General features: G+C 43.8%; 1 protein-coding gene across 1 annotated transcript in view; it reads left to right on the top strand.

The window, feature by feature from the left end:
- The first annotated feature begins 91 nt into the window (after nt 1-91).
- Nucleotides 92-9432, top strand: part of ctnnd2b (catenin (cadherin-associated protein), delta 2b) — a 71669-nt gene continuing 62328 nt past the window's right edge. The window contains exons 1-2 of the mRNA XM_079751686.1: nt 92-157; nt 2728-2840. Coding sequence (XP_079607812.1) covers nt 143-157; nt 2728-2840 — 128 coding nt within the window. The 5' untranslated portion in view covers nt 92-142. The remainder of the gene's footprint in view (nt 158-2727; nt 2841-9432) is intronic.

Below are 9432 nucleotides of genomic sequence, written 5' to 3'. Positions count from 1 at the left end.
CCCCTCTACTCGCCTGTTCCGCGTCCAAACAGAACCTATGACCGTGTGGCGGTTTAAACTGTCTGATATCTCCTTGGGAGACACAGTTTCAGGAAAGGACTAGCAGATTTGGATTCTACCCCGATCGCAAATTTGACAAAGCATGGTCCATGTGAAGGTATGCGACCGGTGCTCTCTCTCTCTCTCTCTCTCTCTCTCTCTCTCTCTCTCTCTCTCTCTCTCTCTCTCTCTCTCTCTCTCTCTCTCTCTCTCTCTTCTTCTCTCTCTCTCTCTCTCCTTCTCTCTCTCTCTCTCTCTCCCTCCTTCTCTCTCTCTCTCTCTCTCTCTCTCTCTCTTTGTCTGTCTCTCCTTATCAAGTTTGGCAGTTTGTTTGCTCACCGTGAGTTGTTTGTTTCTTGTCCATTTGGATTTATCACGTTTATTTAAAATTCACCTTTCTATTGAAGTCTGAACCCTTCTCTCCTCCCGGTTTCCTCTTTTGCGCAGGGTTTCCGTGTGTTTGCATATGTTTGTGGAACAGGTGCCCGCTGTCAGCCATGAATTGGAGGGAAAGGGGGGAGGGGGAGCACTAGCTTTTGTTTACTAGTCAAAAAGAAAACTGCAGGCAGCTGAGTTCTCACGGCTATATATTTAGTTAGTGAGTTTATTATTTTATTAGTTTGCTAGTTCATTAGTCCTGTATGTGTATATTTAATTTGATTGGGATATCACATAGAATTCACAGTGAAGTTATTTGTAATGTGGTCCTTGATTTAAATACATGTTAATTGGTTTATTAGTCAGTTGGATGGTTAGGTAATTGGTAAGTGGGTTAGCTTGTTGGTTGGTAAACTGATCGGTTAGTTGGTAAGCAGATTCATTAGTTGGTTAGGTATTTGGTTGGTTAGTTGGTTATATAGTTGGTCAGATAGTGTGCTTGTTTGAAAGCTTGGTCAGTTACCCAGTTAGTTTGCAGTTCAAAGACAAACTAATATTGTATTCATTTAGTAGTACATCATACTATAATTTTCACTGAGTTTATATCTATTCTTCATGATTTGAATCTAATGCCGTTTTCTGGGCTGTATAAGAACTAGAATTTTTTTTTATAAACAAGAATATTCTTACATATCTTTTGATCTGAGATGTGTGTGTGTGTGTGTGTGTGTGTGTGTGTGTGTGTGTGTGTGTGTGTGTGTGTGTGTGTTCGTGTGCAAGCGTGCATGTGTGCGTGTGTGTGCAACATATCTTGACATATGTTGGCCGATCAAACTCTGCGTGAACCCAGTAGAGACTCACACACTGTCAGCCGTAGAGCAGGTTGTGTGTTCCTCCTCGTGTGTGCTTTTTATCAACATCCCTGACTTCAAACTGTTCTCCATTTTGGTTTTGTCCTGGATGTGGTCCCAGAAGTGATGTGCTAACAAACAGAAGCTCATGCAAGGTGTAGCATTGAACTCAAACCGCCATGTGATGGATGTCTGGGTTTTGCTAATGAGCGTTGGGGGGCTCGTCAAGACCCCAATCCACAGCCTCCAGTCGGTAATCCGTGGAATACAACTCTGTTGATGCTGCCTACCACGTTAACAATATGGACTTATCTGAGTGAGACAATTATAAAGGGTCCAGCAGTGGTCATTCAAATGTCCCGTTTTTCGTCAAAGTTTGTGTAAAATGCAGTTTGTTGAAGTTGCAGATTTGACTAAGTAATGTTCTTCTGTTTTTGTGTGCCAATTATAAATTCGGCATACAAGTAAGACGTCATTTCCTGGATGTTAAAATGAACCTGATGAATTAGATGTGACACACAAATGAAGGAACCTCCTCCAGGCCGTGTGGAGTCGCGGCTGCTCTATTTTCAAACAGAGCTGTCCTTGGAAAATTAACCAACCCCTAAAGGGAGTGTTTTGACAGATCTGGTGACCATATAGTCTCACAGTGTGCGTGGCGACGGTCCCAGTCGAGGCAGATCATGCAGGACCGAGCCTGTGACCTCATCACAACATAGCAATGAACAACGTTTCACACCACGTCGAGACCACAATCTCCACTGCCTGTGCACTTTTATCCCTCTCTCTATCGCAGAACCTCTGTCTGTCTGTCTGTCTGTCTGTCAGTCAGTCTGTCAGTCTCTCTGTCTGTCTCTGTCTCTCGCTCGCCCCCACTCATTCTCTATCTCTCCCCCTTTGCAGAACTCTCCATCTCTCAGTCTCTCTGTCGGTCTCTCTCTCTCTCTCTCTCTCTCTCTCTCTCTCTCTCTCTCTCTCTCCATCTCTCTCTCTCTCACTCTCTCTCTCTCTCTCTCTCTCTCTCTCTCTTTCTTCTTTCTTTATTTCTCTCTCTCACTATTATGCTTTTCTATAACTCTTTCATTGTCTGTGCTGTGCAGCATTACTGAGTAGTCCTTGAGCAAGGCACCTTACTATACCCAAAGAACCGCTCGACATCCTATTCTCCGTGAATGTGAATGTGATACATAATGTCTAGAAATTTTTTTGGCTTGAATAGAGCGATTTCAATGCAGATAATTTATACTCTCTCTCTCATTCTCTCTCTCCCTCTCTCTCAATTCAATTTCAATTCAATCGAAGCCACCCTTATTGGCTTTGAAAATATAGAATTACATTGCATTGAATGATATAATATAAGAATTGCTATTAGTAATAATGCATTTATTTTGGGGGGAAAAGGGAGCTATGATGTTTAAGGTAAAAGAGTCTCTGTTTCTTTCTTCTCTCCCTTTCCCAGGAGCTGCAGTTTGAGCGTCTGACCAGGGAGTTGGAGGCGGAGCGACAGATCGTGGCCACCCAGCTGGAGAGATGCAAGCTGGGCTCTGAGACCGGAAGCATGACCAGCATCAGGTGTGTGATGGTTGTCTGGCGCTCTCTCTCTCTCTCTCTCTCTCTCTCTCTCTCTCTCTCTCTCTCTCTCTCTCTCACTCTCGCTCTCTCTCACTCTCTTTGGCACATTCTCTCTATGGCTGGCTCGTTCTCTCTCTCACTGGCTCGCTCTATGTCTCTCTCCCTCTCGCTCTCTCTTTCTCCCTCTGGCTCTATTTCTCTCTCTCTCTCTCTCTCTCTCTCTCTCACTCTCTCTCTTTCTTTCTCACCTGCTCAGGTGATGTCTGCATTGCTTTGCTTTCTTGGGTTTGAAGCCTCTGCTCTTTTAAATGTCTTTTCAAGATAAAGCATGGAAGTGGCAAGGGGTTATGGCATAGAGTTTAGTGTTGTTTAAGGCTCATTGTAACGTGCTGGGAAAGCATCAAATGACTATTTAACACTTCATACCTGCAGCTTCCTCGGTCTCTTCCGAATAAAAACGCACTCCCCATCCCTCCCACTCACAACACCAGAGACCAAAGTGTTCTGGTGTCTGAACAATTTGAGCTGGCGTTAAGACTGTCAAACAGACTGTTCAACGCGATCCTGGACGGTTCTTTTTGTACCAGCCCTGAACAGAGGTGGTACAGCACCTGGTGGATGACAATATTTGTGCCGAGAGAAGAATGACGATTTGATCCCTATCGCCACCTAGCCAGCTAGCAAGCACTGTTGACTTTTTGGTGATTTGATATTGCTTGCGGTTAGTACAACTATTCATACACATGTTCACGGCGTTGTCAACCATGCAAGGCGACAGCCAGCTCGTTGGGAGCGGTTCGGGTTAGGTGCATTGCTCAGGGACACCTTGACACTCAGCCAGGAGGAGCCAGGGATTGAACTACCGACCTTCCGGTTACCAGTCAACTGGCTCTACCTCCTGAGCTACAGCATTGAGTTGGGAGACTGTGATGAGTTTGTATGCACTGATTTGTATGTATTGCGTCTGTGTGTATCAATATTATCCCTAGAACTGCTGCTGTTATGCTAGAAGTCGGCAAGAAACAGGGACCTGAGATGTAAGTCAAGGTCAGAGCAACCTTGTTAGCCACCTCATTTGGTTTACCGCTACCATGGGAACAAAGCCAGCCTTTACCGCAGGGAATTGCCACAGTCCCATGGCTCTGGCCTTCGTTTGCTGCCTCAATTAAACCCTTTCCCAAACACAAGTACCCATTAATGAATGCTCCTAGAGAGCTATCAAGGTCACTATGGCGGCTGAGGCTATGGTTGTTGTTTTTTTAAAGGGCCGCTATTTGACCTACCAGGGGAAATTTACACTCCCACTTGCGATGTCACAAACTGTTGGGTTAGAAATGGTTTGTCTTGGCTAATCAAAAATACACCTAGTGGTCAAACCGGGGCCCATAAAGCTAGGCTATGTTAGGTATGTGTGTGAATGGACAGTATGTGTGTGTTGGAAAGCAACAACAGGGCACTGAAGCTCCTGTAAATGCCTATTAATTGCTAGGTATAGCTATTTGCAGTATAGCTCTGACTGCATACATTTGTTACAAACACACACACACACACACACACACACACACACACACACACACACACACACACACAACCTGTGCTAGGTGCCAGCTTACCGTAAGAGACAGAAAACAGGAACATTTCCAAATCAAATGCAAATTCTGAAACATCGTCCATACCCGATGGCTGCAGTCAACAGAGAGCAAGTTGGAATTATGGAATCACTTAAAATGATTGAAAGAAAATGTTACTTTATGGTATTGCATCACAAACTACAAAAAACTACATTTGAAAAAACAGTTTTGGATATTCAGGGTCAATTTAGGTCCACTGTAGGCTGTATACAGTAACTTTACATTACAGACCCATTCTTTTACTGCACATCTCAGGGGCCCTATCTTGGAGCGGTTGCATTTCAGACGGTGTTACAACAGTTAGGTTTGACATTTGTGCCCGGTACTCTTAGTCCTTATCAAAAAAGATTGCATCGATTATCATATCCTGATACGTCTCAGAGGACAGCCTGTTCCCTCCAATGCGACCTAAAGTAAGGAAAAGGCTAAGTTAAAGAGACTCAAAGATGTGGATCTGTTGTCGTCTTTGAGAAAACAAGAAAATAGGGAAAAAATGAAATAGGGTTATTTGGTTCTAGTTAGCATCATGAGTGCTGTAGTTAGTGGCCCTCATTATCGCCTCAACATTTCAGAGTTGCTGTGTTGCGCTGGCCACAATCATTTCGGCCGCGACAGTTATCCATTTCTACATTGATGAGAGCAGACACCAAAACTGGATAAAAGGGATGCCGCACAGAGCACAGCTTAATTAACCTAGCATTACATTGATTAACCCATAGAAAGGAACACTTTAAACTTTAATTATTTGTATCCTGGAATCCATTTCTTGACAAAGGGAACCATAGGGTTCTTTGACCTCATGAAGGCAGATTTGCTTCTAGGTAACCTTGGCTCTGTTTTCATCCCTTATACTTGACTTTTTCCATTATTATTATTCTATATTATTCTGGTACAACTTTGGTAGTTCCTCGCCTTTTAAGTTTAGTCTTTGCTGCTTACGGAGCAGATATGGGTTAGGCATCTTACATAAGAATGCCTCCATTCCTACACACCACCATCTACAGTACGTTGTAGAGCTGGGATTTGAACCCAGAACCCACTTGATGGGGGTCAAACACCCTAACCACTACTTACTACTTGCTTACTATCCTATCCCTCTACTCACTATTTAAGTACCTTCTGCATAAAACCAACTGCGTAGCTAGTATCAGTTTAGCAGTACGGAATAAAATGTGTGTGCGTGCGCGTCTGTGTATATGTGAGGGTGTGCTTTTGTCTGATTGGATTTGGACCACTGCCCTCCTCACTTCGGTTGAGGAATTTAACAAAACGTTTTCCTGATTCCCAGACCCGTTGCGCTATGAAACAGACAGACTCTATTCACAACACTGCTAATGCACTTAGCGGGCTGCTTCACAAGCACAACAGAAAAAAGTATCCTTTCTTCATCTCCCTCTTTCTCTGCCTCCCCCTCCCCCCTTCCCTTCCTTCAGCTCTCCTCACCTCTATCTCTCCTTCTCTCTCGCTGTTTCTCTCACCCGGCCTGCTCACAAGCATATACACCCCGAATAAACACAGACACACACACACACATGCACACTGGTCGCCACGACCAGGGAATTCCCTCTATCTCAAACTAATTACTCACTGTGTTGCCACGTCATCCTCTTTTCGATTTTTATAAGACTAGACTCGGAGAGCGCCAGCGTGGCTTAAGAAAGGAACACAAAGTGAGTCATTCAGCGAACTAATTAACTCCCAGACGCTGCTCTTGTTTCTGGGGCGGGCAGCCCGCGACTCTGTTTTGAAATACAAGAAAAATATAGCAGCATGAGCAACATGAACTTTTAATCGAAGACAGATTTGTCTCCACTCCTGTTTGATGTGACAGGGCAAAGTGTGTTGGGGATTACGCATACTTTGTCTCTTCGTGTCTCTCTCTGTCTATCTTTCTCTGTCTCTCTCTGTGTCTCATTTTCTCTCTCTCTTTCTCTCTCTGTCTCTCTCTGTCTCCTTCTCTCTCTGTCTCTCTCTGTCTCCTTCTCTCTATGTCTCTATGTCTCTGTCTCTCTCTTTCTCTGTCTCTCTCACTCTCTCACTCTCTCTCTCTCTCTCTCTCTCTCTCTCACTCTCTGTCTCTCTGTGTCTCTCTGTGTCTCTCGCTCGTCGGCCAGTCACTTTGTTTGACTGCGGAATCACCGAACAGAGACACAAACAATTGGCACCCTGTCTGTGGACGCACGGCGGCACGCCAGGGTTTTGTCACAGCCCCTGGAGCGGGGAGTTGAGTATTTACCATTGAGCACTTGTTAAACAGCTCTATCCAATAGATCCTGTGTGTTCCAATGTGTTTGGCACCAGGAGGGCCGTGGTGCAACTACCGCCGCTCCTGATTGTTCATAACCCTCAATGTTGGTGTTCATCATCATTGTGACGGTTGACTGTGTGTAACTCAGTGGATGTATATGGGGAACAGCGAGCCCCTATAGTTAGCCCCTCAGTTATACACACTAAACCGTCGCAATGAGGATGAACCCCACCCTGGGGTGTTCATCATCAGCCTTTATGTCTACATGTTATTTTTCTCATTTCCACGACAGTTTCGGTTGAAGTAGAAACACAGGTCTGGTTCTTCATTTTTTTACGATATGGTTATTAAACATAATTACAGTAATATTAATGTCTGCTAATTGGCCTTTATGAAATCATAACTTAAAGGTAGATGTATCCATCGATGTATCCTTAGCTGGATATGGATATGGAAATGGATAGATAGATGAATAGATGGATTTAAAGGTAAATCTATCCAGCTATCTATCATCTATCTATGAATTGATCGATCAAATAATCTATCTATCAATCTATCTATCAACTCAATCTGACAGTTTATTTGTCAATCTATCTATTAACTTGTTCTTGAATTCTTACGACTTCTAAAGGCCTTTGTATTCCCATATAAATGATATTACACTTCACAGCAGAGTGAACCCTCAGCGAGCCGACCTCTTATCTTAATTTGTTTAAATAATTATTCGGACGGAGACATTCCAGGAGGGTGGCCTTTAGAAGTGGCAGTTTGAACAGCGGCCGTGGCCATTAAAAGAGGAGGAAGTGATCCTGGGTCTTTGTGCCGGCCGAAGGATCTTCAGAGGTGCTAATGAGACCTCTCTCTCCCCACTGGCCTTTGTCTCTCGACCCGTAATCACTCACCACAGGTCACCGCGTGTACGACACAGCATCTGCCGTGTGTGTCTGTGTGTGTAAATGAGTGTGTGTTGGTACTTTATCCGTCAAATGAGACAAGGCATTTATCGGCCGGTAGAATGGAGTGACATATGCTGCGGGCTCGTCTGTTGAGGGGTGGGGTCAAGCCACGGATATATATATATATTTTTTCAAACAAAGTTCAGTTGGCCCTCTGGCCCTGGGCCCCCACGGGGACCAGGGGAAGTGTTGCCCAAGTGATTAGCATCTGCTAGCAGAGGTTAACCAAACGTGTAAGACATGTTAAACAGACTTCATTAAGGTGGCATTTAGGCATTCAGCAATCAGGAAGTGTTGCCATGGTATTTCAATCTGCTACCATTTACGCCAAAGAACATTTAAAGAAATAGGCCTTCAAACACGACCTCGTTATTAAGGTGTTATTTAAGTGTTTAGGACTAATATCTGTTGCCGTGGTTTTTAACGTCCAATCGCAAACTGCTGAAGATGAGGAAGTGCTAAATGGACTTTATTAAAGCTGTTCACAAAAGTAAACAGGCTGTTTTTTTTTCTATTCCGTTTAACCTTCTTGCCCTACATGAGTCATTTTGATTCTCTTTTCTTTGCCCTTCGACAAACAACATGTTGGCTCGGGCTAGCCCCAGAAGATTATGACAACACACGTCTGTGTACAGAGGAAACAATGAAGCGCTGAGAGTGAAAATATCAATACGAGAGAAAATAGTGGTGACTCAGGAAGCCAGATAGGCACACCGATCAGAGCTGTCTCAGTCTACCGCCTCCAGGACACACCTCACAGCACTGTGACCACTGTGGTAAATAACGTACATGTAATGCAATGTTAGCATGTTGGGCTACATACATACATGAGAGGAGTATATATATATATGACTGATTACTTATACTGTTATTGACAATTTGCACACTTTTTATCCAAAGCAAAGCTCAATTAATTCCGGTACAGTGTAATTCAGGTTCAGATTCAAGGTCTTCTTGCTCAAGGATACCGACATATATGGCTGCGGGGGAATTGAACCAAGAATCCTTGTCTCGCAAGGAGATACTGTTGCGTCACTTCCACACCATTGCTGTCTCTCTCAACAGCGTGATAGACAACATCTGACAGAATGAAGCTCTGTTTAAAATATGAATGTTATGGGAGATTGATCAACGCAACGCAGCGCTGCATATTTCATCGTCGGAGCGACATGTGTCCTGAATACATCTCATGTGGTTTAGAGCGGAGATATTAAGCAGTGATAATTATATTTCTCTGCTCTCGTTGCTCTGTTGAGATTTTCAGTTTTCTCCAGGAAACACGGAGACGTGTTGTGTCTCTGCCTGCAGTTAAAGCTCTACTCTCCGCATCGCTCTCTCTCTCTCCGTCTCCGTCTGGCAACCCCTCTTCTTCCCTTTCCTTTTTCGTTCTCTCGGTTTCCCTGTTCTCTTGTGGTCTTTCTGTCTAGGTCTGTGATTTCTGCTAACACAAATTCTAACTCTTGCTGTGTTTTTTGAGGCCGGAGTTGAGTTACTCTTTATTTGTGCGCCTTTCTTCACTTTCCTATATCTTTCTTTGTATCTTGTTGTATCCTTCTTTGCTTAATACCTGGAGAGTTAGCTGGTTAAATGCTGTAGGATAATACCTGGAGGAAGTTTGTAGGTGATTAAATGCATGGAAAAATTCCTGGAGTGAGTGTTAAGCTTGTTAAATGTTGTAGGATAATATCTGGTGAGTCACTGTTTAGAAGGTTAAATAGTGTATGATACTACTAGCTGTAGAGTCAGTGTTTAGAAGG

The sequence above is a fragment of the Pollachius pollachius genome (assembly GCF_949987615.1).
Source record: "Pollachius pollachius genome assembly, chromosome: 14".
In the NCBI taxonomy this organism is placed as follows: domain Eukaryota; kingdom Metazoa; phylum Chordata; class Actinopteri; order Gadiformes; family Gadidae; genus Pollachius; species Pollachius pollachius.
This window is presented reverse-complemented; position numbering and strand designations above follow the sequence as displayed.